Raw genomic sequence first — 27794 nt, forward strand, 5'->3', positions numbered from 1 at the left:
CAACCAATAGAGGGGCAGGCTGTTGGGAGCCTTGGAAGTAGTGGCTGCTGCGAGGGCAAAGCAAAAAGTATGCTAGTACAGGCAAAAACTTTTACAGAGGTATGGAGAAGTTTAGGTCCCGTCAAAATATTTTACATGTTTGTAGTGTCAAAGGAATACGGTCGAGGAATTGGATTTAAGGACTAAACCGGACAACATTGTCCTTGAGTTGTAACTTTTACTATATTGTATTTTCTCGCGCTTTTCTCTAAAACTTGGGGAGGACTTCGGTGTGGCTAAAATGTCCGCATCTATGCAGCCTCTCAACGCTGCGATGTATGCGGTCGTTTTCTTACTGTTTTCCCGAATAGAACTTATACTTGGATATGATGAAAACACAAGGACGTGTCCGTCTCCATGCACGTGTTTTGGAGACCTGTTGGACTGCAGTCGGTTGAAAAGGCGTGGAATTCCTGAAAATCTTCCCGAATGGACCGTACAATTGTAAGTCAATTTAGAAAGCTTTTGTTGACTTGCCATTTTATCTTCACTACCCATATATACGAACAGCTATCTTAATTACTTTCACACCTATGTTTGAAATGAGTCATTTGATAGATACAGGTTTTAACATAGTTACAACAAGTGTATGAATGGAATACTCGAATAGATAAATTACATATATGCAGAGAATTACGTGATTTGTTACATTGTTGCCAACTTTGTTACGTTGTTGCTTGCTGACGATTCGAAGAGAATGAAACCGTTTGAAAACAAAGTTTATTTCCCTTCACATCGACAAGAAAGGGAAAACAGTCCTAAATCCTTACTTTCTATTCCCAAAGACTGGTTTGCTGTTTAGAAAGTATTTCGCAATGACGCAGGATAGGCCTCTCCATTTTCCAAGGTGCAAGCGTTTCGTTTTTTTGTAATTCAGCAGACGCTGTAATCCAGAGCGATTTGATACATTTTTGTACTGTTTCCCTTGCTGCCCCCATGTGGGACTCGAACCCACAACCCCGGCGTTGCAAGCGCCATGTTCTACCAACTGAGCCATAAAGATATTTACTGAATAAAAGTCGTGTTTGTCACATGTAGAATTATATTCTTGTTTTCTTTATATTTATTTATGGTAATTTCGAATTCTGAAAGATGTAGTGATATATTGGGTCACTTTACCCCATTGTTTACCATTCCTTAGCAGCATTTGGTGTTATTTCAGATATAGAAAAATACTGTAAACATCAAGGAAATAGGGATTTTGCACTCGAACTACACTGTAATTTAAATCAAACGTATTTCTTGCCATGTCACACTGCCTACAATTATTCCATGTGAATACCTATAGGATATGTGAGCCATACTCCTCAGGAACAAGAGGGAAGCTCAGTCTTTTAAATAATAAAGCAGGCCGTTTTAGAAGAAGATATAACACTAATGACCTTTGTACATCAAGGTCCCATTATCAGTCGTTCTACACCAGTGAATCATTAGTTGGCCTACCTACTGCGTGGAGTTTTTTTATTAGGATTTTTCCAATCACCCATTAGGCCCACCAAGACATGCCGACATCAGTAGGCTAGTGAGTTGGTAGTACTGTTTGCTTTTGAGTTTGTTGTTAGTGCAGTGAGGTACAATCATTTTCCAATGGTATATAGTTCATGGAAAACTTTCAACAGGCTTTTGGGATTTTGGAGCTATCACATTTTCCATGAACGAAGAGCATAAAATGCCATCATAAACAATTGATTACAATTCATTTTGACAACTTGTTGAACCTGAAGAGGTTGGTCAACTGTTTTTTCAGCATGTAAATATCAGGTGACATCATGATAAGGAGCTAATGCAGAATACAGATGTCCATTGCAATAGGCCCTAGATGAGACCAACTGCTGAATGACAATTGTTTTCCTTTTGTTTATGAGGTGATACCATCATTGGGCCTTTCCATATTATGTGAGCTCAGAAGTTCTTCAGGCCCCAGGGCTATTAAGACAATAAATACATAATGTCAAATGAAGTCACTCCAGTCCAATCTCCCATGGTAATGCCTCAAATAGTTGTTTAACATGTATTAATAAGCAGATGTTCATAGGTCTGCCTGCCTGGCTTCCATTCAGGCTGCACCATGTTGATATATCCTTACTACTGGCTTGTGTTTTTTCTAGTTCATATTTCACAACACATCTAGGCTAGTTAGTCCCCTGTTAGAATGTTTGTTTGGCATTTACAAAATGTGTGCTGCCTGCTCTGGAAATTTTACGTTGCCAGAAAACACAGGCACAGCCTCGTAACCGACCAAAAGGGGAGAAAAAAAGTTCCACATGGGGGGGAAATTCTTTGCACTCCGGCATGCTAATTTACGAGTGTCTCTCCAGCACATCTTAAACTGCCCGGCCCTTTGTTTTCCAGCACCCCATTATTTCTGCAGAATTAGCATCTCCAGAGCCACCGATGGTACTGATTACGGAGCCACTGTTGGATTAGTTCGTACAAACTCTCTGAAAGAGAGCGAAAGCGAGGGAAGGAGGGATGGATGGAGGGAGGGAGTGAATGTGGGAGGGAGAAGCATTTGGTTTGAGCTTCAGATTTCTCAGTGAGTGAGCGAGGGGTACAGGTTTTACAATTCAAATGTAGACAAGTTTGAATTTTCCCAAGTTTTTTAGGGTTTATAGGAATGTAGCATAATATGCATTTGAGGAGGTAAGCACTCTCAGGAGACTCACTCAACATTGCTGTATTACCAGACTATTCCATCCACAGCCAGTTCTCACCTCACTAAAAGCAGATGTGATTAACTATTAGAATAACTTGGCATTATAAAATAACTTTACGTTTTCTCAGATTTACATGAGCGAGACGGGCTTCAGTGTCTACTGAAAAAAATCCAAGTTAAAGTGTGATATCAAGCCCTTACGTTATGGCACTTCAGAGATAAGGAGAGAAAGCGCTCTGGATTATAATGTGAGAGCTTTAGCTGGTGGGAAAGGGTATGTCTTTTATCAGTTTGGAAGTCAATGACCTATTTTCCCTTGTGAATCTGTATTAGTCCAAGTGCTTTATAACCACATCAAAGAACCAGCAGGTCTATCTTATCTCATTACTAAGAGGATGGGATAACTTGGTTTCATTCACTCGTCAGACACGGATAAATGTGTGGCGCACATTTTCATGTCTAATAGACACAGGCCAAGGCCTATATAGCTGTACCGATTTAATCTGGTCCACTTCTGGACCTGGATTTTTGAAGGAAGTGTAAGTGTCAGAAACCCTCAGGGTTTATCTGGACATTTTTGATACGACACATCTCCACTTCTCCCATATGGCCCGATTAGTGTAACAAAAACATACAGCTGCGTGTTGGGAAGGGAAAAAAGTTTCAGAGAGAGAAGTAAAACTCTTGTTGAAGAGTTGAAGGAACGATTTGCTGAAGAATAAAACCAGGGCCAGATCTAGAAAATGGCTTAGAAACTCGCTTTCCCGGCATTGTGAATAGATTACCAGTTGTTCGGTTTTTCTCCCTCCCTCCTCTCAGCTCCAGTTGATGGATTCCAGATGGGGGGCAATCCAAAAAAAGGGTCTGGCACCACAATGTTGATCGTGCACAGCAGCGTCAATAACTCCACAGCTTTATAACACTCTGGGACAGGCAGGCTTCTCTAGGCATGTTTTCCACCCCCTCTTAAAAATGGAGAGAAAAAATGGAATCTCTCCCTTCCGTAACTTAGCTGGTTGTCTGTTTTGGCTCGGTGATTCAAGAGCGGATTGGATCCATGAGCTTGTCTGGCTGGATTTTCTCTCAATGTTTATAAAAAAAGGCTGCTATGCCAAAACTAGGCCTATAGCTAGTTAGCTTTACTTTTTTGCATACAGTGGTTTGTTTTGAAAATGACTCAGTTGCTTTCCGACATTACTTCAGTTGGAGCTGTATAGGCTAGGCTCACTCAGACAAGTTATGTCTCCTGTTTAAAAACAGAAAGGCCAGTATATGATTGGTTGTGAAGTGAACGGCCCTCCATGTTGTGTAACTTTCCTCTAACAAACGTCTTTCTTCACAGGGACATGAGCCATAATAAATTGCAGTCGCTCGACAGCACTGTGTTTAGGAAACTGCGGTACCTAAGTGAGATGTAAGTATACTCTGTGTTCTGTACTTCCTAGAGTAAACAACGTCAGTCACAAACACTCTCCCTCCACACCACATGTGACAAACAACCTTTGTGCCTGTGTGTTTACAGAAAGCTAAACAACAATGAATTTGAGACGGTACCTGATTTGGGCCCTCATGCGGCAAACATCACCACCCTCATTCTGTAAGTATTACTTTTGAAACAACCCTCCCCCCACCAACCCACCCATCAGAGTTGTCAGTACTAGTTAACCGTGTAGAGCTGCTAAGCTCCTCCCTCCTTGGTGGAAGCCCTTTTGGCTGAGTTGGTTCCCAGACTGGGTTGTCCCAGGCATGGCAGCCAGTTTGAGACAAGTCAGTCACATGTCTGAAAATGAATGTCATCGTTAAAAATGGAATCGCCAGAGGCGGTTCCAGTGTTTCCATAAGTGCTGATCCAGGATCTGTAAGATTAGAGTTTTCTGTCTGTCCATCTCATTTCCGTTATAGATAGTCTGTATGAATAGTGTGATATTTCATCCATCTGGAGGTTGAGTGTTTGTATACACTCCTAGTAGGATGGCCCCAGAACATGATGGAGCAATGTGGGGCTTTCATGTGTTTTCAAAGACAAATAGACCCATCAGTGTCAGAGGTTTCAAAGCATTGATTTCAAACTTTTCCCCCGGCACAATGTCTCACAAAATCAATGGATAGGACATTTCTCCCCCACAAGAATGCATCCATCTCAGAAACTAGAAGAGGCATATTGCTCATCAAGCCTGAACTTGACAAGCAGTAACACCAGAGAAAGAAGCCAACAGCCAAAGGGGTTTCAGACGTCGGCTATTAGTCAATTTGTCTTCAGACTTTTAGGTGTATAGCCTATAGGCCACAGATGTGGCTGGCGGTATTACCTGGAACTAAAATAAAATACAGTACACCAGGGTATGTTTGATTTCCAGTAGGGCTGATTCATTTATGACCTTCTGAACGTTATCCGTCAGACAACATTCAGAGGTTTTAGGAGTTGTACAATAGTATTCCCCTCTACTCTCAATTCTCCACTCAAGATGCATATTTGGTTGCTGTTGCTTATTGAAACATATCATGTATGAATAGGAGAACAATTCCAATAGATTTCACCGTTGAATGTTCCAAAGTATGTCAGCCAGCCTAGTTGTCATCCTCAATGTGCTTTTGGGAATGATCAATTCATATTTTCTTACCACAGCGTGCGTTCATTTGTGTCTGTGGGTGCGTGCATAGTATTGCCAGTTGCATTTCTTAGTGTCTACTTGGCAACTAAAATCTCTGAGGGGGGGATTTAAATACAAAATCCCTCTCCCCACTCTTTCTTTTTGTTGCTGGTATTGGCATCATTGATGGAGAATATGTGTGTGGTATTTCCTATTGGAGAAAGAACAGAGTTTTGAGAAGTCATCAGATGACTTATTTTTCAGACTGGCGCCTGTAATGAGAAGCAGGGCTGCTGCGTTAGCATCTGATCCAAATGGCTAATAACACAGTTAACACATCATCACAACTTTGTTCCTGTACATTATCAGGTTGCAGTAGGACCGCATCAACTACAGTGCTATAACTGATACATAATACACAACGTCTACCTGAAGGGAAACATGGTTGAACGATGAGAGAAAGAGTTATAATGTTGGTTTCGTACAGTGTTTTCAAACCCTGATCCTCGAGTACCCCCCAACAGTACACATTTCTGTTGTAGCCCTGTACAAACACACCTGATTCTTGCTAATTGAGGGCTTGATGATTAGTAGACCAGTTGAATCAGGTGTGATTGTCCAGAGTTACAATACAAATGTGTACTGTTGGGTGTACTTGATGACCAGGGTTGGGAAACACTGGTTTAGTAGATTTGAGGTTATTGCAGTATTGAGTTACAAAGTTACAATGTTTGTTGCCAAAAGCTTTGTAAGCAAGACATCCAGGTATATCTGTCAGCTTAGTTACCCACAGAACTAACACTTTATAAGAAAGAATGAATTGGTAGATAAGCAGAATATGAAGCTCTTTCCAGTTCCAACTTCCAACCAGTTCCAACCTTTTCCATACAAAGAGATTGCATCAAACCGTCTTCTCCAAATACCTAATCAGCCCTGGAATCACCAGATAATTTGTAGAGCCCACCAAACTCAACGAGAGGCGGTTTCACAGCAATCTGGTTTAAGCCCCCACCCCCTACCATAAATTCCTGGGAAATTGTTCAATTAATTAAGATGATCACGACTCAATTACTACCAGCTGCAGGGTTATTGCCGTTTGTTTTTACTCTGGGCTTGTGGGGTCAAGGAAGTTGACGAGAGCTGCCGCTATGTCTGCCTGGCTGTTTGAATAAGTGGCATTCGATACCCCGGGGCTTTTTTCCCCCTTACTCCCCTCCCAGGCTAGAGTAATGAAGGAAGGGGAAGAAAATCTCCAGTGTGTGCGAATGGAAGGGAAAAATCAGACTGTACTAAATAGAGAAAAAAAAGGGGGGTTCAGGATTAGGAAGCCTCCGCTGTTGATTCAATGTCATTGCGTTATTAAAAAGTAGAGTGTTGCTGCCTTTGGTGTAACTTGTTTGTGCATGTGTGTTTCTGACTGACAGCGGCCTCTGCGGTTTAGCTATAATTTATGTGGATTTTTTTTATTCTTTTAATTCAAAAAGGAACATTTCTGTTGCAGCGTCACTTGTCTATAATCGTCTCACACTGTGGTCTTGTTTATGTAGGTCATATTTCTTCAGATAAACAAATTCAGAGTGTGAAGGCAACTCAGTCCAAAAATATGGAGTAGATTTGCTCGAAAACAGCCAAATTAGACACAAGTGTAAATCAAATTGAGATGTGCTGCTGTGTGGTCTTATTTTTTTAATGTTTGCTTTTTTTTTACTGATATCAATAAAATTCCTTAGAGTACACTTAATGAGTCCGGCAGCACATTTCAGCTGATCTAGGATCAGCTTACCATTAATGTAGAGTACACCGCCTTCTATTCAAATAGTTATTAAGTTGTCTACTATACCCAAAGGCTTGGAGTTTCCTCAAGTTGGGAGACATGCATGTGCTACCTGCTTAAGTTCATGAATAAACAAAGCACAGTTTGATAGATGCTTTAAATTCACCTGGTCGTACATTTGAATGTGTGTTAAAATGAGATGTGTGTGTACAATGTGTGTTCAAATGAGAACCTGAAGAGACCCAAACAAGAATGACAGGCAGGTCTTGAAACTATTAACACAGTAACCTTATTTGTGAGAAAATTGGTTAAACAAATTTGAAGTGTGTGCCATCCAAATGGACAATGCACCGCTTGTTTGTCCGTGGAGTTGGCCCGACGGGTGGAGATCAACAGATAAGCACATGAAACTCTCCGGTACACAGCGTTTAGGTTGGCCTTTCAAAAGCTCTCATTAGATCTCTGGGCAGATGTAGGGGAGTAGAGAAAGATGGGAGAGAAACTGTTTTGTTGAATGGACCGTAGCCAAGTTCTCCTCCACGTCTATCCCTGTAGGCCTCAACTGCACAGTCTCAGTTGATATCACAGTCCTCATCTGCCACAATGTTTAAGGTTAGAGTTGGCTGGGTGTTGAGATTCTGTGGTATGTTGTACTTACAGGTTAATACAACCGGGTTCAATTAATTGCTCAGTGGTCTCTGAGATTCAAGCAAGTGAAGCCATTACAGTTCCTGTAGGTCCTCACCTAGCCTATCTGAAGAGGGCTGGCCTCTGCTGTGTGTAGTCCATGTTTTGCCAGATGGTCTTGACCACATCCTTCAAAATAGGGGTCCTCATGAGGGTTATAAAAGGCGTTGACTTGTGCGGTCTCTGATTCAGACACATTTCAGTTGAAGGCATTCAGTTGTATAACTGACTAGGTATCCTCCTTTCCCTTTCTTTGTACTTCCCATGACATTACTTTTTTTGTGGATTCTTATGCTCCATATGGGTCATGTCAAGTTTTCAAAGCCATACGAGAGGCTCGTTTGGCCGTGCTGCTGCTCCAGTTTCAACTGTTCTGCCTTATTATTATTCAACCATGCTGGTCATTTATGAACATTTTAACATCTTGGTCATGTTCTGTTATAATCTCCACCCGACACAGCCAGAAGAGGACTGGCCACCCCACATAGCCTGGTTCCTCTCTAGGTTTCTTCCTAGGTTTTGGCCTTTCTAGGGAGTTTTTCCTAGCCACCGTGCTTCTAAACCTGCATTGCTTGCTGTTTGGGGTTTTAGGCTGGGTTTCTGTACAGCACTTTGAGATATCAGCTGATGTACGAAGGGCTATATAAATAAATTTGATTTGGTTTGTAGCAGCACACTGGGTTCAAGTGGGAAGTGTGTCAGAGAGTAAGCATTAACAACATCAGCTTGGGACACCATGTTGTATTTGGGGCTTCTCCGATGGAGGGGCTGCTCATTCTCCACAACTTAGCTGAGGGTTAGCATCACATGCAGCTAAACGGAATCCTTGATGTATCTGGCCCATTTGCACTCAAGCTAAAAAGGTTTGTTCATATATGAGTTGTCTGGTGGTGGAGTCTAGGCTTCAGGGTGATGCTCCACAGCTGGCCAGATGTTTACTGTGTGGGGAAGGGAGAGGGGGTTGGGATACAAAGACCAGGGACTCATCATCATCATCACCACCACATCACACCTCCCTCCATCTGACAGGCCCCAGGGTCAGTCCGTCTTTTGTAGAGGAACATGGACTGAGCAGCCAGCGTTGACAGTTTCTTTCCAACTGCCCCCTTCCCTGAAAATATATTGAAGTCTGGGGCTCCACAAAACTGGAAATACAGGTTCTTTATTTTTTTTCTCGCAGCCCGTCTTCTCCTCTTCTCTCAGCGAACATGTAAACCCAGGCCCAGGGGGTGTGTGCCCCTTTTGTTTGGGACCACAGAGGCCATGGTGCGTGGAAAGTCCTTTGCAAATCTGCACACAAAAGGCTGTCTTGTACCCTCTCTACTGCGGGTGGTGTGCTGCACTGCACCTAGCTCAGCCTGTGGCTGTTGCCTAAATTGTGTTATTATAAAAAATAAAAAATGAAATCATTTTTTTTTTAGGCAGTGACTGAGTGTTTAAAATGAAAAAAGTGGGATTGGGTTTCAGCCTCCCAGAACCTACCCTCTACCCCCACCCTCAGCCCCACACTCTTACAGTCGGTTGGCATAGAACCAAGCTTTGAGTCTTGGCCTTGACGGAGGCTAGGCAGAGGGACGTGCTGTGGCAGGTTCTACCCCTACATGCCCCAGAAACCCCATCAGCCTCTCCTCCCTGGGCCTCTATCCATATATCCTCCTGGTACTGCCTTTGTTCCAGGTTGGACTGACTGACAGACACACTCGTCTGTTTTCCTCTGTATGTTTTGGTGGTAAGGCTGCCAAGGGGTGTCACTGTCTCAACGTGGGGAGCCTAGTCATAAGAGAGGTATGGATGGCAGATTTAGGGAAATGTGTGGAAAATGACTGCTCCGTCCAAGTCAAAGATCCCACTTTCTGAGGCTTCATGATGGACTGAGAAGCTATGTTGCCACTGTGCTCAATTTCTCGCTTGATTGTATCTTCAGTGCTTTTTTAGTCTCACTTTGGCCAGGCGGAGCTGAGCCAGTTTGAGACTTTGTGTCTGGCTCTCGACTAGTGCTGGTTCAGTGTGTCCGTTTCATTGTTGTTTTCTTATTGGCAGCTTCTTGAAGGGTACTAGTGTTCACATAAACCAGTACTTCTCAGCCATGTCAATGTTCATCCATTTCTCCAAAGGGCTGTATGTTGACATGTGCATTGCATGCATGCACAGTATAGGGAAAATGCTAACATTCACTTTGGTCAGTATAAGGAAAATGCACAAAAAACATGTATCATAAAGAAGATAAATTTAAGAACTGATGCGTTAATACAAGTTATCATTTTTTTTTGGGGGGGGGGGGGGTTGTTGTTATGTTAGCCTTGCAATTAATACTGAAATGGGGCCTGCAGTCTGGTGTATTAGAGGGTATTCCTACTCTTTTCCCTCACTCTCCCTTTCCCTCGCTCTCCCTTTCTCTACCCGTCGAGGCCCATACACAAAGACGGCTCTGTACAGACACTGTTTATAACTAAGCAGTCCCTGCACTGCAATTTAGGAGGCGTGCAGCTCAGGAAATTGCCAGCCTCTGCTGAGGCATGCTTTCACTGAGGGAATGGTATTCATCAGCCAAGTAATTGGCAGGTTATTTTTTTAAATACCTTGTTAGTAATTACCTTATAAACAAAATAACACAGCACTAAACCAAACGGCTGTTTTGACCTTTTGAGATGAGTAGTGACATTGGATAGCACAAGTATTGCCCCGTCCTCCCCCCTTTCCTAGACAACCAGGGAACTGTGTTATTTTTCATGGTTCAGCGAGAGACTCAATGTTCTAGGAAAAATGTATAATATGAACATAATAATAATGGGAAAACAGGGGTAGTGAGGGTCGAAGGGAAATGCTCGGGTGAGGTTGGTCATTTATTTAATACCGCCCGCTAATTGACTGCTCTGAGTGTTTGTATGTCTGGAAACGTTAGATTGGTGACCCACGTTGTTAAAATACACCGTATTTTCTATCGTTCATTGGAGCCGTTCGATCTGTGTTTTCAGAGCAAACAACAGGATCACAAAGATCTCTCTGGAGCAGCTGAGGCCCCTGCAACGCCTGGAGACCCTGGACCTCAGCAATAACAGCATAGTGGATATCAAGGCTGACTCCTTCCCTGCGCTGCCTCTCAAGAACCTGTGAGTCCGTCCGTTTGGACTTTTTAACTCAAATGCATGCTTAAACCTCCGTCCAAGAATACTATATAAGTGTGTCGTGTCTTTGGCTATGTCGGATTAAGTGATATGACATGCTATTCTATAAAATAATTCATTTTAATTAATATTACCTGATTGAGCTAATCATGTAAATGTAATTAACTAGAGAGTCGGGCACCACAAAATAATATTTATAGAGCTGTTATCTTCCGAATAAACTCTTAAAGACCTAGTAATATTTTACATCAATAGCAATCAATATTAATCGTCATCTTAATTCAGTCTCATCTGAAAGTTCTTAGTTATCTGCACGAACCCTGGCTAACAAGTTGAATCAGCAATACAAAATTGGGTTTAATTATTTACTAAATACCTAACTAATCACACAGAATTACACATACACATATTTAAATCATAACTTGATTACAAATTACGTCATAAAGGAAAACGTCCCTAGCGGGCGGAACAGATATGACAGCTTGTTACACAAAAGAAAAGGGGCTGGGTTTGAGTGAAAGAGCGGGAAGACTGAGGAACAAAGGGCGAAGTTGTGCTATCGTAAATACAGTATCTTATGCATTCTAAATTACCGCCCATTTGGAAAGGGAAAATGCAATAAATATTTACTCTGAGCTGCGCTTCGGTAGGTTGGTGGTAGATGGAAGGCTGTGTTGCCCAACCGAGTCCTTTGTCCTTTGAAGAATGTCTCTAGTGGTCAATTGGGTATGTTGTAGTAATGTCGTTGTGTGATAGACGGGATACTCTGTTTGTTCCTTCCTAACCCTCATTTGCAGCGGCTGTTGCTAACTCAACGGCTAGGAGGTATCACTTCTGTAGTGAATAAGAGTTCAAAGTTCATACCATTCGCAACCAAAGCTCATGCTAATGTTGGCTTCGTTCTGAAGTTATTATCTGAACCATTCTGACATCGGACCGTCGTCCTCGGAACAGGAGGTTATGTTGTCGTCAAGGGCTTATATAGGAAGGGAGAGGAGGGCGTGTTTGAAAAGTTTTATAGCCCATGTCCCTTCACAGGGGCGGGCCACTGATTGAGCAGAGCCCTATCGTATGAAAACCCAAATCTCACATTTTAGAAGCTAAAATCACATTTCATCCCAACACGAATATTTCACATTCAAACATTGAAATTGAACAACAATTCCATGTGAATGCGATAACTCTGATGTGTAGACTTTCCACTGTAGAGTTTATGTCATCTTATCATTGATGAGAATGTCTCAGATGACAACCGAACTGACATCATATTCATTAAGTACCACCGCATATGTTCAATTGGTCGGAATATAGCCAGAATGTAGTTCATTTCCTCCCACCTTCTGATGTTCCCAGAATCTCTATGTTAAACCAAGGGTTTTGCAAATGTAACATCAGTAGGGTAGAGAGAGGGAAAAGGGGGGAAGAGGTATTTATGACTGTCATAAACCTATCCCCAGGCCAACGTCATGACAAGTGTTTGGATCAAATAGTACAATTTTGGCGGAAGAACAACAATGTTTGGTCATTTTTCCTCTTTGCAATTAATTATGTGATCAATATCTCATTATGTATTTTCTTCTCCTCTAGTATCATGAACAACAATCGCATTTCCACCCTGGAAACGGGCTGTTTTGTCAACCTGTCCAGCACTCTGCAGGTCCTCAGGCTCAACCGCAACCGCCTCTCAACCATCCCTGCCAAGATCTTCCAGCTCCCCAACCTCCAGCACCTGTAAGTGACAATTGCTCTTTGAGCACTGTTGGGGTTGACCACAAACTATACTATGACTGCTCTTTGAACGGTTGTGTAACAGTCCATGACTTTTCGCTACTCTTTGATGTTTCTCTGACTGCTCTGTGAACTTCCTGAAAACACATTGTGACTGCACTCATTGACAGTGTGTTGACGTGTTCAACCACTCTTTGACCACTCTTCCAACAATCATTGACATCTTCTTGGCTTCTCTTGGATGAATTAGATTCCGTTTCAGCCTCACTTCTTGACTTGAGTGAACTCTTCATCCTTCCCTGCATATATGATGCTGCAGTTCTCTTACGGTCTGGTTGTGGTCCAACCTGCAGGGAGCTGAACAGGAACCGGGTGCGTAGGGTGGAAGGCCTGACGTTCCACGGTCTGCACGCGCTGCGCTCGCTGAAGATCCAGAGGAACGGTATCAGCCGCCTGATGGACGGAGCCTTCTGGGGCCTCAGTAACATGGAGGTCCTGTAAGTAACTGTCCTCTGTGACAAGAAAGTGTGTATTGTTTTACTAGTGTACATTGGTGGATTTAACAGCATATGTCTGGGTGCAAGTGTCTGCATACTTTCTTTTGATACATATTTGTAGCCGTATGTCTAGACAATACAACGATACAGTGTGGTATCAGTCCAAGCTAACATACGTCTTCATCTCTGTCTGTCTGTGTGTGTCTATATGTCTATGTTGATGACTGACCTCTGTTTGTATGTCTCTGTGTGTCCCTGCAGGCAGCTGGACTACAACAACCTGACGGAGGTGAGTAAGGGCTGGCTGTACGGCCTGCTGACTCTGCAGCAGCTCCACCTGGGCCACAACGCCATCAGCCGGATCCGGCCCGACGCCTGGGAGTTCTGCCAGAAACTCAGCGAGCTGTGAGTGACCCTTTTTTCATCTTTTTCTTCTTCTCCCTCCCTCTCTTTTCCCTCTCACTTTCTCTCCTATTCACACTGTGAACTCCCAACACCTCTCTCTTTCTCTCTCTCCCTTGCTCTCGCCCACCTTCCTCACAGTCTCCAACTCTCCACTCCCCCCCTCTCTTTCTCCACCCTTAGTGCTCAGTGCCAACACCAATGCAGGGCTCCTGACAAAGTATTACTCCCCCTCTTCACCTCCGCCACTATAGCCCCCTTCCTTTAATGCCTCGTGACGTCTATAGGGGAGAAAGGGGGGAGAAGGGGGGGGGGATTTCACAACCAGCGTGTCTGCAGCGACATATTGTTTCCTTTGTTGTTAACATTGTTTATGGCACTGGCCAATTCCTAAGTCCGCCATGTTTTGTTGGTTTCTGAAAGGGGAGTTGTTTTTTTTCTTCCCATTTCTCTTATCAAGTGAACCTGAGAGTTAACCAAATTGGCAGTTGACTGATCTTTTTCACCCACTCTTTGGTAAATAGCCTTCTTCCTGGTTTGTTCGTTTTTTTCGTCTGATGCTTGCGTTTGAGGATTTCCAGTACAAAGTTAATACTTTTTATACTGTCTGCATACGGTTAAACAAAGTAGACCAGCGGTGCAAGGTACAATCTACCTTTCAAAACGTTTAAAATAGTCTATAACCCAAAGTTTTTTTTTACTGGATATGCCTTGATAATAATTAGATCATATGTTTTAGTAGTGGTTATTAATGCTTATTACAAAGTACTTATTGGTAATTCACAGATTTATCTGGCTAGATTTGGTGCACGTTCCTAGTGATCTGAGGCCAATTTATCCTCTACCTCAACTGTTTATTTCTAACCCCCACTCCTTTCCATTTGCCCTTGGGGTTTGAACTGTGTGATGCTGATGCTCCTTCTCTCTCCACCCGACAGGGACATCTCGTCCAACCACTTGACAAGACTGGAGGAGTCCAGCTTTGTGGGCCTCAGCCTGCTTGACGAACTCCACATCGGGAACAACCGTGTGAGCTTCATCGCAGACGGAGCCTTCCGAGGACTCTCCCACCTACAGATGCTGTAAGTTTGAATCATTACATTTCATTGAATTCCTTGTCAGAGATGGCAGCTCTATTGTATAATAGTGCTGAAGCATTAAATACTTATTTTCAACGTCCCACTGGCAGTGAGTGTATTAGCCATGGTTAATATCACTAATCCTGGTTCTTAGTTTCCCCTAAAGTTGTTTGAGAAGCCTCAAGGCTCATGAGAGTTTAGGAATGAACTTGATTTAAACTCGTCAGTGACATGGTTATAACAGTCATCAGTCTACACTTTTAAAAATATATATTTGACCCCTTTTGGTAGTTACAGTCTTGTCCCATCGCTACAACTCCCGTAGAGGTGAGGTGAAGGTCGAGAGCCATTGACACACTGCTCGCTTAAGCCAGCCGCACCAATGTGTTGGAGGAAACACCGTACAGCTGGCGACTGAAATCAGCATACATGTGCCTGGCCCGCCAAAAGGAGTCGCTAGAGTGCAATGGGACAAGGACATCCTGGCCCACCAAACTTTCACGTCGCTGGGCCAATTGTGCGCTGCCTCATGGGTCTCCCGGCCGTGGCCGGTTGCGACACAGCCTGGGATCGAACCCGGGTCTGTAGTGACATCTCGCCTTAGACTGCTACTCCACTCGGGAGGCCTCATCAGCCTACACTTTATCATTGTTTTGTGTTCTATAAGAGAAGCTCTATATCACATCTATGGGAGTACATTAGCAGCTAGCTAACTTCTGCCTGCTTGTTGGATTTCGCTCCCTGTCCCTCTCCACACTCATCGAGGCGTGAGTGGAAATATTCTGCCTTGTTTGTTTTCAGTATGTGAAATAGCTGAACGTACTGCCTGTGCCCCCACCCCCTCCCCCACACACATAAAAACCCCAACAAGCCAGCAGAGTGAGACTGAGTCCACCGCTCCATCCCCCCATCTCCAGACCGGCTCCATAACATTGCCCCTTGTCCCTCTCTTAAATGGAACCAAATGTTAACTGTGCGTGAAAGGTCAACAGAGGGCAGGTGTGTAGGTAGGTGGATGGGGAGTTGGGGTGGCTTAGAGGGCTTTACCCCCCAGCCCCTCTCCACAACCCACTCCTCTACCCCCTCCACCCCTCCTCAACCCCAATCATTTGTAACCAGGCATGCAGAGGAGGAAACTAGCTGTTTGAAAGTATTTAAAGAGACTTGAGACAGAAGGAGCGGGGGAAGGGCGAAGACGTCCAGCAAATCTCTAACAGACATGATGTACTGCTGTGTGCACATGACATTCAGTTAGTTTGAAAGATATTTCAGATTTTTCAAAACCCTTTGATATTTAGTTCAAAAAACAATTCCCCGGGGCGGAGCTAGCATGTTGGAGTGAACGGCTGTGTGTGAGAGGCTCCTGCAACTTTTTTGCGAAATAATCTAATTTAACCTACTTTATGGCACTTTTTACAACAAACCTTTCTTTCTAATACAAGATTGTAACTTTCTGTGTGAAAATGCCGAGTAATAAGCCACCAAAGGACAATAAATCCACAGCGGAGGCCTACTCCCCACTAAACAACGAGACAGACATGGCGGAAGGCACAGGCAACAACGTGACACTTACAGAACTTACCCGGGCTTTGGGGGAGCTACGTGGTGCTGTAGCTGAGGATCTTAATACTACTATTGCTGAACTGGACACCAAAATCGAGAGCATCATTCGAACAGTCGCTTCGCATGGCCAGAGTATTGTGGACCTTGAAAAAGCTTCGGAATTCAACGCTGGTAGGATCGACGAGTTAGAGAAGCTATGCACGTCATTGCAGGATAGTGTGCAGAGGCTTTCTGTGAAAGTGGTCGACCTGGAGGGCCGATCCAAACGTAATAACCTTTGCGTTGTTGGTCTGGCAGAGGGGTGGAGGCGGGCTCTCGCCCCACTGACTTCTTCGCCAAGCTATTGAAGGATGCAATGGGATCGGATGTTTTGGCTTCGGATCCCCAGCTGGACCGTGCACATCGCTCCCTTGTCCCAGTGCCTGGACCGGGCCAACGTCCTCGCCCAGTAATCATCTGTTGTCACGGTTTCAAAACCAAGGATCTTATCCAGTGTGAAGCTCGAATGAGGGGCAACCTGTCACATAAAGGGCACCCATTCCGTGTCTATGAGGATTATGCGCCCGATGTGGCAAAGCACCACGCCGGCTACAGAGATGTCATGACCAAGACTAACAATTACCCCCCCCCCCCCCCCCCTCTCCTCGGTTTTGGACGCAGAGAAGTTTATCTGGGAATATACGCCAATCCCCCGTACAGGTTAGAGTGCCTTGTCATTGTATGTTAGGGTCTGCTCATGGACTCAAATCCATACTATACCATAATGGGTGAAACTGTATTAAACGGGCTCAGCAAGGGCTACCGAACATGTAAGACGCTGAGCCGACCAATGGATGGCGGTCAGAGCTCTCATTTAACGTTAAGTTCACTTTCATCCCGGCTGTGTTCAGAACGATGCATATTTGGGAGGCCTTCTAGGTTTGATCACTGAGACCTTCGGATGGATATACTTATATTCCCCCATTTTTGTTTTGTTATTTATTTTTCAATCCTTACATTATTCTTATTACCATTTATTTATTGCTTGCAGGGGACTGGGGGTGATGGTTGGGCAGACGCAGACGCAGACGCAGACACTAGATTCCCACCAGCCCTCTGTAGTGCTTGTGTCTGTGTAGGTGTGCGTACATATAATTACTATCTGTACTTTATTATTATTTTCTCTTAGCATTTTAGTATTATGTATGTGTATATTTTAAATCAGTGTAGATTGTTATTCTGGGGTATGAATGTTTGTATGTATGTATGTGTATATGTGCATGTGGATGTATATACGTGTGTATATACATATATATATTTTAAATATATATTTTTATATACGCATTTTTTTGTGTGGGTGTGTATGGATGTGTATATGTATGTGTGTATATGTGAATATGTGTATATATGTGTATGTATATATATATATAAAATATTTTATTTATTTAAAAAAAAAATATCTTAAAAAAGAAAAAAATATTTCTATACTTTTTTCTTATTTTTTTATTTTTTGATGGGGGGTACGTTTAATTTAGCAAAATCCTTGTTCCGATCTTCTGACCCACAGTATGTAAAGGTACTGCTGTCTATGTCGGTTGCGGATGGTTTATGTTTAGACCGGCATTGCTTAGCAATATAATCTTGTGAGGTTATATCTTGCTTATCTCAGGGATGACCCAAGATGACGCTTAAGTGCGCAATATGTTTAAGTTGCAACTTATTATGTTTAGGTTTATTAGATGCTAATGGGAGCCTCCTGAGTTCATATGTTAGTAGAAGTTCTAGGATAGTGAGAGGTGAACGTATAAGTTGGGATTTTATTTTTGTTTTACCTTTGTTCGAGGTCACGCCGTGCTTTTTTGGCATCGGCCAGACAATGTGTTTATTATTTTTATTTTTTATTTTTTTCTCTCTTATTTGTGTATGTCTGTTAAATGTGGGTTGATGGGGGGGTGTAAGTGTTGGGGAAATTAGGGGAACAGGGTGGGAAGTAAAGGTGCTTGCATGGGGGAGGGGTGGGTTGGATACTGCTCGGGTGTAGGTGCTACATATGCTGATCGTGATGGTTTGGTGCGATTTCTTACCTTTTTATTGAGTTACATGTTATGCATAGGAACGACAAACAAGAGGAGAGCGGGGCTTACATTCACTTCCTGGAATGTCAAGGGTTTAAACGAATTAATTAAGAGAGGCAAGGTCCGAGCCCACTTGAAAGCACTCTCGTCTGATATTATATTTTTGCAAGAAACCCATCTGAAAAATAACTCTCATAGCAGACTTAAATGTAGGTTGGTGGGGCAAGTGTATCACTCTTACTTCTCTACCAAAACGAGAGGCACAGCGATTCTGGTACGGAAAGGAATTCCCTTTCTACATAAAACCACTATTGCGGATAAAGAGGGTCGTTATGTGATCGTAATAGGAGAAATCCACTCTACTTCAGTAACTCGACTAAATATCTATGGGCCAAACATTGATAACCCCTCTTTTTTTCAAAGGAGTCCTTGCCCTGATTCTAGATATATCCCATACTAACCTGGTCATTGGAGGGGACCTTAACTGTGTGCTAGACCAATATTTGGATAGATCCTCTACCCGGCGAACCCCTACCTCCTATTCAAGTGAATTCTTGAATACCTACTGTACATAAAAAATTGGAACTTATTTGATATATGGAGGATCGCTAACCCTACGGGTAGGGAATACTCCTTTTACTCTCATGTTCACAATGTTTACACTCAAATTGACTACTTTTTGGTTGATGCTAATACCTGTAATGTGAGGTATCATGGTATTATAATCTCGGACCACAGTCCACTCACCTTCTCCCTGAGATTGGGTGACATTGTACCAAACGAGAGGATCTGGAGGTTGAATCCTCAGCTCCTCACAGAACCAACATTCTGTGAACATCTTAAAGACCAAATAAAACATTTCTTTGATACCAACGACAACACAGAGACCTCCCCAGCATTATTATGGGAAACACTGAAGGCTTATTTGAGAGGCTGTATCATCTCCTTTCAGACTGCCAGAAGTAGGCAAAACAGAGGAAAACTGGAAGAACTGGGACAAATTCACTTACTGGATAGGGAGAATGCTATCCATCCATCTATGGAGAAACATAAAAAAAATTATTCTTTAAAATTGGAATATAATTAGATTCTCTCATCAAAAATAGCTAAATCTTTTCTCTATGCCAAGCAAAAATATTTTGAGTTTGGTGACAAACCACACAAATTACTCGCCAGACAACTTCGAAAAAATGTGAGTGACCGAATGATTCAAGTTAAATCTGCATCTGGGGAATTACTCTCTTCCCCCAAAGACATCAATGATGTCAGTTTTATGAGACTCTATATACATCTAGCAGATCCTAACCCCTGCCCTGAAGCAGGAAGATTCTAACTTCCTGAATAAGGAAATATCTCTTGAAGAAAACTGAGAAACAATGAAATCTCTAAAGAGTGGCAAGACCCCGGGCCCAGATGGATACCCTGGTGAATTCTATAAAACATTCAGCAACATGCTCTCTCCCTACCTGCGCAAATTGTTGGTTCAGGCCAATGAGGATGGAGCTCTCCCTTCTACTTTGGATGAAGCATTCATTACAGTTATACATAAGAAGGGTAAAGATCCGGAAGAGATAGGGTCATACAGACCAATATCTCTCCTTAATACAGACTAAAAGATTTTTCGCAAAAACTCTGGCTAACAGGCTTAGCACTTTAATTGGCAAATTGGTCCATTCGGACCAGACCGGCTTTACCCCTAACAGAAACTCATTCTTCAATCTCAGGCGCCTCTTCAACATTATGAGGTTACCCAACGTGGACCTTGCCGTTATATCTCTTGACGCCGAAAAGGCCTTTGACCAAGTTGAGTGGCCCTATCTATTCAAGGTCCTACAGAAATGTAATATTGGAGATGGGTTCATAAATTGGATCCAGCTTTTATATAGGAACCCCTGTGCGAGAATACGCACTAACCAATCATTGTCGCCCCGATTTAACCTTTACAGAGGGACAAGGCAGGGTTGTGCGCTGTCGCCTATGCTCTTTGCCCTAATTATCGAACCTCCCGCTCAGGCGATTAGATCTCATGCAGCAATACACGGCTATAATACTAAAGATACTCTAAATAAGATTTCCCTATACGCAGATGACATCCTCCTCTATGTAACAGAACCCCAGGCTAGTATTCCAGCTATTCTTGATGTGATCAATTTGTTTGGTACAGAATAAATTGGAACAAGAGTGAATTAATGCCCATATGGTTGCAAAACACCTCGTGGCTAGAACATCTCCCAGTTAAGTTATCTTCAGAAAAATGTGCCTACCTAGGAATTGTAGTTACCAAACAATATTCCTTACTATTTAAAGAGAATTTCCCCTCTCTGATGCAAAAACTCAAGGCAAACTCCCAATTTCTCTGCTCGGAAGAATTAATGCCATTAAAATGGTCTTCCTCCCACAACTGCTCTACCTACCTATACCAGAACATCCCACTATTCATACCTAAATTCTTTCACAAACAACTGGACTCAATTATCAATCCTTTAATCTGGGATTATAAAACACACCGGATAGGTAAAAAACGCCTCTGTAAATCCAAGATGGAAGGAGGATTGTCTCTCCCAAATTGTATATTTTATTACTAGGCCGCTAACCTCCGCGCTGTTACGGTACTGCTGGATGACGCACTTCCGGCATCCAGCTGGTTTAGTATGGAGCGTGAGGAGTGTCACCCCTTCTCTATTGGAGCTGTGATTTTGTCGCCTGTCAATCTGGAGATGTCACTTTATTGTAACAATCCTATTATACATAGCACAGTCCGAATCTGGAAGCAAATTAAAGTCCACTTTGAGCTTAGACCAATGTCATTCATGCTCCCTGTCGCCAGGAATCACCCTTGATAACACCTTTGAGCGATGGGGAGAGTTGGGGATAAGTACCATAGGGGATTTATATAAAGAAGGGACCTTTGCTTCCTTTGAGTTGCTGAGGGAAACTTATAATCTTCCCAGAAGTCATATTTTCATATACCTACAAATTAGAGACTATGTTAGAAAACACCTCCCAACATTTGGGAATGCTAAACCTTCCATGTTTGACGGATGCATAAAAATATGCCCCACCTCAGACAAACTGATATCGCTTCTATATGATGCTTTTCAATCTGTTAGCACACCTTCTACAGATGCCATTAAGGCAAAATGGGAGGAAGAACTAGGGACTGACATTTCGGTGGCAGACTGGGAAGAGAGCTTGGAGTATATCCACACATGCTCCATTAATTCCAGACATCGTCTCATACAATTCAAGGTATTACACAGATTACACTATTCCAAAACTAAACTGCATAGGATATTTCCTGATACATCCCCTATGTGTGATAAATGTCAGGCTGCGCAGGGTACACTACTCCACTGCTTTGCCCTATGCTCTAGCTTGCATGGTTATCAGTGTGGAATTTTTTGGGATCCTCTCTGAAGTTTTGGAGACTTCAATAGACTCAGACCCGCTTCTGATAATCCTGGGAGTGTCTGAGTCCCTAAACGGATTAACCAATCCCCCAAAACAACTAATCTCTTACAGTCTCATTTCGGCAAAAAAACAGGGGACATCTACCCTCTTTCTTTCTACATGTCCTTGTTCTGAATGAAAAAAAAACAACAACAAAAAAACTATTCCTCAGCCATTAAACTCATTACTAAAAACGTATAGTTTTTCACTAAATCTAGTAGCACCAACGTGTGGGTTTGAGTTCCTCACTGTTAAACACGTTGTATTGCATATGAAGCAGTATTATGCTGCGAGACACGGAGAAACCACCGCAAAAATGTTAAAAACCTTGAAGTTAACGAGAAACACCCTCCAGTGATGGGACCACTTTGAATACAAATGTAAAGCCTTTGACTTCTTTCTCGTCCTTCAGACGAAACGCAGAGCCGCACCAAGGTTTATGAAGACTATAATAAGTGCAGTTGTTTTCTGGGTGTGGATTTTTACACTGTGGTTTGTCTTTGTTTCTCTGGAAATAGAGATCTGCAGAACAACGAAATCTCCTGGACCATTGAAGATATGAACGGACCATTTTCTGCTCTGGACAAACTGAGGAAACTGTGAGTAGGCTTGACTTTACCTTGGCGTTGTCTTCTAACTTGTTGGTTTTCAGAAGATAGATTAGAAACTATAAAATGGACCATGGGAACAGATTTTAACTGGAAGTATTTGCTTCTTATCGTAAAATAAATGACTGTATTTGAATGAAAACTCAAATATACTTTTCTCAGGTTCCTTCAAGGAAATCAAATCCGCTCGGTGACCAAGAAATCGTTCTCTGGTCTGGACACACTGGAACACCTGTGAGTTGACCTTGACCAAATCAATATCATCATCCGTCTGTCTCAACTGTCCTAAAGCTGTTAACTAAATATGGGAGAATTCATAACCATGAGAAACAACGCCTGTTAGTGAGAACCACACAACCTTATTGTCTCTGCTTCTCGTCCCTGCTTCTTGTCCATACTTTGATGAAAAACAGAGCTGTCTGGTATTCATCAACTCCAAATGTGGGGAGACTATTGATCACTAACTGCTTAGGCATGGCGAGAGGAGTGTGTGTGTGTGTGTGTGTGTGTGTGTGTGTGTGTGTGTGTGTGTGTGTGTGTGTGTGTGAGCGCCTGTGTGTTTGTGCTCATGTGTGCAGCTTTCTGTGTACAAGTGTGCGTGTATGTGCACATCTGTGTGTGTTTTTCTATCTGTGAAACAGCTGCATTTGATTGTAATTAACTTTTTTTCCCAGTCGTGTCTGAGCTCAAAGGAGCTGAAGTCGGGCCCCTCTTGATTAACAAAGCACGGTGCTGCCCAGATTTCTATTGTTCTCAAGACCTTTTCTTCCCTCTCTCTCTCTCTGATTATTGAAGTTTTAGCAGTCTTCCTCCAGATAGGCCTAGACGGAGGGGAAAGTCTGCCATCTTTCTGTGTGCATTCCCATGGTTCTGATCCATCCGTTCTTCCCTCCCCTCCTCAGAGATTTGAGTAACAACGCGATCATGTCAGTCCAAGGGAATGCCTTTGTGCAGATGAAGAAGCTTGAGGAACTGTAAGTATCTCTGGGTTCAGTCACACTGTATCCATATTCTGCAATGCCAATAGACCAGAGTCACTGTTCTGGACTAACTGAGGAAAGGAAAGAAACTTTCATAGACAATTACTTCAAAAGCACCTATACTGATAAACGTGATTATCTTCAAATGGAACGACTATAAAACTGTTCAAGTATTATGGATCATCTTTGTGCTGGGTCTCTCTTGTGATTCCTGGCTCTAATGCAGTACCCCCCCACCCCCTAGGCACCTGAACACATCCAGCCTGCTGTGTGACTGCCAGCTCAAGTGGTTTCCTCTGTGGGTGGCGGAGCAGACCTTCCTGCCCTACGTGAATGCCAGCTGTGCCCATCCCCTGATGCTGAAGGGCAAGAGCGTGTTCACCGTCAGACAGGAGGACTTTGTGTGTGGTGAGTGTGACTGACACACACACACACACACACACACACACACACACAAGCCTCTTAATGTAGCCCTTGTTAAAAACAACCATTTAGCCGTGACAGGTTTTCCATTTTATGAACTGACCCAGATTGTTCCATATTTTCCTTCAACTCATGGACACTCTGATGAAGCCAGCATTGTAATGGGACCATGTGGAAACTCAGTGAGTTAACAGCTTGGCCGGGTGGAGTCAGAGAGAGCAGGGTGAAAATAAATCATTGTTGAGGAATTTCTGGGATCAGTTTCTTTAAGTAATGACTACTATTAGAGCTGAGGTGCTTTGCCTTCTGAGCTTTCAACATTTCTCCAGTCAGGTAGTTTGAATCTTGGCGGATAAAATAGTATAATTTCCATATTTAAGCTGTTTGTCGACCATCACGGTTTAAACAAAAACTGGTTAGTCTCAAAATGAATGTCAATTTGAGTTTAGCCCCATTCACATCAAATGGAAACTAATGTTTTTCCCCTCTTGTCTTCCAACCAGACGACTTCCCCAAACCTCAGATCACGGTGCAACCTGAGACCCAATCGGCCATCAAAAGCGCCAACGTCACCTTCGTGTGCTCGGCGGCCAGCTCCAGCGACTCACCCATGACCTTTGCCTGGAAGAAGGACAATGAGGTCCTGAATGACGCTGAAATCCACAACCAGGCACACCTCAGAGCCCAGGGGGGAGGCCAAGGCCGTGAAACAGAGGTTACAGAGTACACCACCACACTGCAGCTACGCAGTGTAGAGTTCACCAGCGAGGGGAAGTACCAGTGTGTCATCTCAAACCACTTTGGTTCCTCCTACTCCACCAAGGCCAAGCTCACTGTCAACAGTAAGTTAAATAACCTACTGCTATTGATTTTGATGTTCGTCTTGAAGTGGTGCTGCCGTTAGATGTAAAATAAAATGTCCATCCCTTTTGTCCCTCCAGTGCTTCCGTCCTTCACCAAGATGCCCATGGACCTGAGCATCCGGGCCGGTGCCACGGCCAGACTGGAGTGTGCCTCCGTGGGTCACCCGTCTCCGCAGATCGCCTGGCAGAAAGACGGCGGCACGGACTTCCCCGCTGCCCGGGAGCGTCGTATGCACGTGATGCCTGAGGACGATGTGTTCTTCATCGTGGATGTGAAGACAGAGGACATCGGGTTGTACAGCTGCACCGCCCAGAACACCGCCGGAGCCATATCAGCTAACGCTACGCTAACTGTGCTAGGTGAGAATTATTCTTTCTATTTTCACCTGCTGTCAAAGAACTTTGCATTTATATGTGGGCGCCTCTTCATTTTGACACAGATCAATTTTATTTTATGTTATTCCATGAGTGTTTTCCCCCACAAATCGACATATAAATCAGGCGTTTTGAGACTGTAAGGCAGCTAACACTCCCCCTTACCCCATTCTCCTCCAGAAACTCCCTCCTTCCTGCGCCCTCTCATGGACCGCACCGTGGCCAAAGGGGAGACTGCGGTCCTCCAGTGTATCGCCGGTGGCAGCCCTTCCCCCAGGCTCAACTGGACCAAAGACGACAACCCCCTTGTGGTCACAGAGCGCCACTTCTTTGCCGCCGGCAACCAGCTGCTCATAATCGTGGATGCAGCGGAGGACGACGCCGGGATGTACACGTGCGAGATGTCCAACACGCTGGGCACCCAGCGGGGCAACGTGCGCCTAGCCGTACTGCCCAACCCCAACTGTGACGTGGGGGTGGGCGCCTCGGGAGGCGTAGGCTCGGACGAGGACGGCTGGACCACAGTGGGTATCGTCATCATTGCGGTGGTGTGCTGCGTGGTGGGCACCTCGCTGGTCTGGGTGGTCATCATCTACCATACGCGTCGGCGCAACGAGGACTGCAGCGTCACCAACACAGGTGAAGAGAGGGTGTCATTTTATTTTGTCAGCGCGGGATTGGTTTTGAGGAGTTCAGTACTTCAAACAGAATATAACATTTTTGGGGGAGCTTGAGTTTTGGGCTCCAGCTCCACATACTTTGGCTGGCATGTTGTTAAAACCACACCTTTTACGGATGCTTTGAAATGAATCAGTGACAGACCATTGCCGTGAACAGATTATTATAATTATTGTATTTCTCTATGAAAACATTTCTGAGACTTTTCCCTCCCTGGTGTTTTCCCTGCAGACGAGACCAACCTGCCTGCAGACATCCCCAGCTACCTGTCCTCTCAGGGCACGCTGGCCGACAGACAAGATGGCTATGTCCCCTCAGAGAGTGGCAGTGGCAACCACCAGTTCATGGCTTCCTCCATGAGTGGATTCTACATGCAGCCTAAAGACATGAATGGTAGAAGTGGAGCACTTTCATTGGAAATGCATAGGGACTTTTTATGTTATGAATATATGCCTCAGTCAACTGTATTCTGAGCATTTTTCTATGTGTATTGTTTCACCTGAATACATATTGGAATAGTTTAAGTAATTTGAGGCAAGTACCAATGCGTTACTAATGTGTCATGTGACTCGTACAGGTCTGTGTCAGCTAGACACAGGAAGTGAAGCGGACATGGAGGCGGCCATAGATCCCCTGCTCTGCCATTACCAAGGACCCATCAGCTCTCTCCTCAGGAGAGGCAACATGTACACCGGAGAACCCTCAGAGGCTTTCACAGGTTGGTGCAACAGATATATATTTTTTTAAATATTGTAGCATAAGAAGTATTTTCCCCTAAATTAAACAATATCATCATGTGCTGCTGTCATACTGATCTGATTTCCCATGGCTCACTGTAACCCCCCACAGGCTGTGCTATGGACCAGCGGCCCATCTGCATAGATTCCTACAGTGGCAGCCTGACCAGCTCCAAGAGGAGAGACTACTATCCATGTGGCGGGGCCCTCCAGGACCCCTTTGACCACGGGAGCCCCAGTGTGCTGATGCAGATGCCCAACAGCAGCAGCTTCCACGGGCCACCCCACCTACAGGGCGAGGGCCCCCCCTCCATGGACGAGGGAGATGGAAGCGAGTACGGCCGACCTCGGGAGACAAGGCTCTCCTCCTCCAATACTTTCATGGGTATGTCTGAGGATGGGTATGTCTGAGGATGGGTATGTCTGAGGATGGGTATGTCTGAGGATGGGTATGTCTGAGGATGGGTATGTCTGAGGATGGGTTTGTCTGAGGATGGGTATGTCTGAGGATGGGTATGTCTGAGGATGGGTATGTCTGAGGATGGGTATGTCTGAGGACATTTCTATGTATGGATTTGGGTCAAGTCAAGCACATTTTAAATCCACTCAGAAATGTAATTCACTCAATCAGTAAGTGATTTATTGAATATTCATTTTCTTGACAACTAGCACAACATGTGAATGTCTCAGGCTTTACCCTGTATCTCCCTCCATCTTTCCCTCTTGCAGGAACGTTTGGGAAAGCCCCCTGGAGACCTCAACAGGAATTCTATCCCGGATTTGGACCACCGCCACTGGCCCTGCACAACAGCATGATGCTACACGAGAATCCCTACGCAGCCCTGGACACAGACTCGGAACGCGAGGAAGACAAGAACAGCGTCCAGTCAAAGAATTCTAAATCGGAATCGGAAAAGAGCGGCGATAATATCTATGAACAACCATATGATCTCAACAGGACTGCTACTAGTTAGCAAGGTCGAGCGAGCACATAGCTGAATATGTGCGTTCAAACAAACTGACATTCCTTTGAGTTTTTCTTCGTTATGATGGTGGCCCCAAAAAAATACTACCTCAGTGAATGGACACTTTCTCAATGATGGACACTGCAAATGTGCAACGCTTGAATGTAAAAGGATAATGCATTGTGCCTACAAAATGCTGAAAAATTATATGAGGAGATATTAACAGTGAGGACTGTTCTTTTTTTAAGAAAGAAAAATGGGAAACATCTTCAATTGAAGATAGATATTGAATATATATATGTTTTTATACAAAGTTTATTATATTTTGTAAATTAAGTGTAAAGGTAGAATCCATTATTTTTGCTGTACTTTTTCCTGTAAATGAGTATTTTGTGTTGTGCGACCGACCACGCCTGTTCAGTTATTCTAGCTTTTGTTTTGCTTTGAGTTAAGCACCCCTTTGCACATACCTATACATAATAAAACACCATAACATGTGCTGCTACGTACATTAAAAGTA

General features: G+C 43.7%; 1 protein-coding gene across 1 annotated transcript; it reads left to right on the forward strand.

Moving 5' to 3' along the window:
• Positions 1-27794, forward strand: LOC115107047 (leucine-rich repeats and immunoglobulin-like domains protein 3). Its single transcript, XM_029630409.2, has 19 exons — positions 1-483; positions 4038-4109; positions 4218-4292; positions 10723-10857; positions 12460-12603; positions 12954-13097; positions 13359-13502; positions 14438-14581; positions 22164-22244; positions 22416-22487; positions 23156-23227; positions 23478-23641; positions 24160-24498; positions 24598-24879; positions 25075-25533; positions 25804-25965; positions 26150-26290; positions 26422-26694; positions 27039-27794. The coding sequence occupies exons 1-19, from the start codon at positions 281-283 to the stop codon at positions 27281-27283; spliced, it is 3351 nt and encodes a 1116-aa protein (XP_029486269.1). The 5' UTR covers positions 1-280; the 3' UTR covers positions 27284-27794.

Source organism: Oncorhynchus nerka, linkage group LG8 (genome assembly GCF_034236695.1).
Source record: "Oncorhynchus nerka isolate Pitt River linkage group LG8, Oner_Uvic_2.0, whole genome shotgun sequence".
Lineage (NCBI taxonomy): Eukaryota > Metazoa > Chordata > Actinopteri > Salmoniformes > Salmonidae > Oncorhynchus > Oncorhynchus nerka.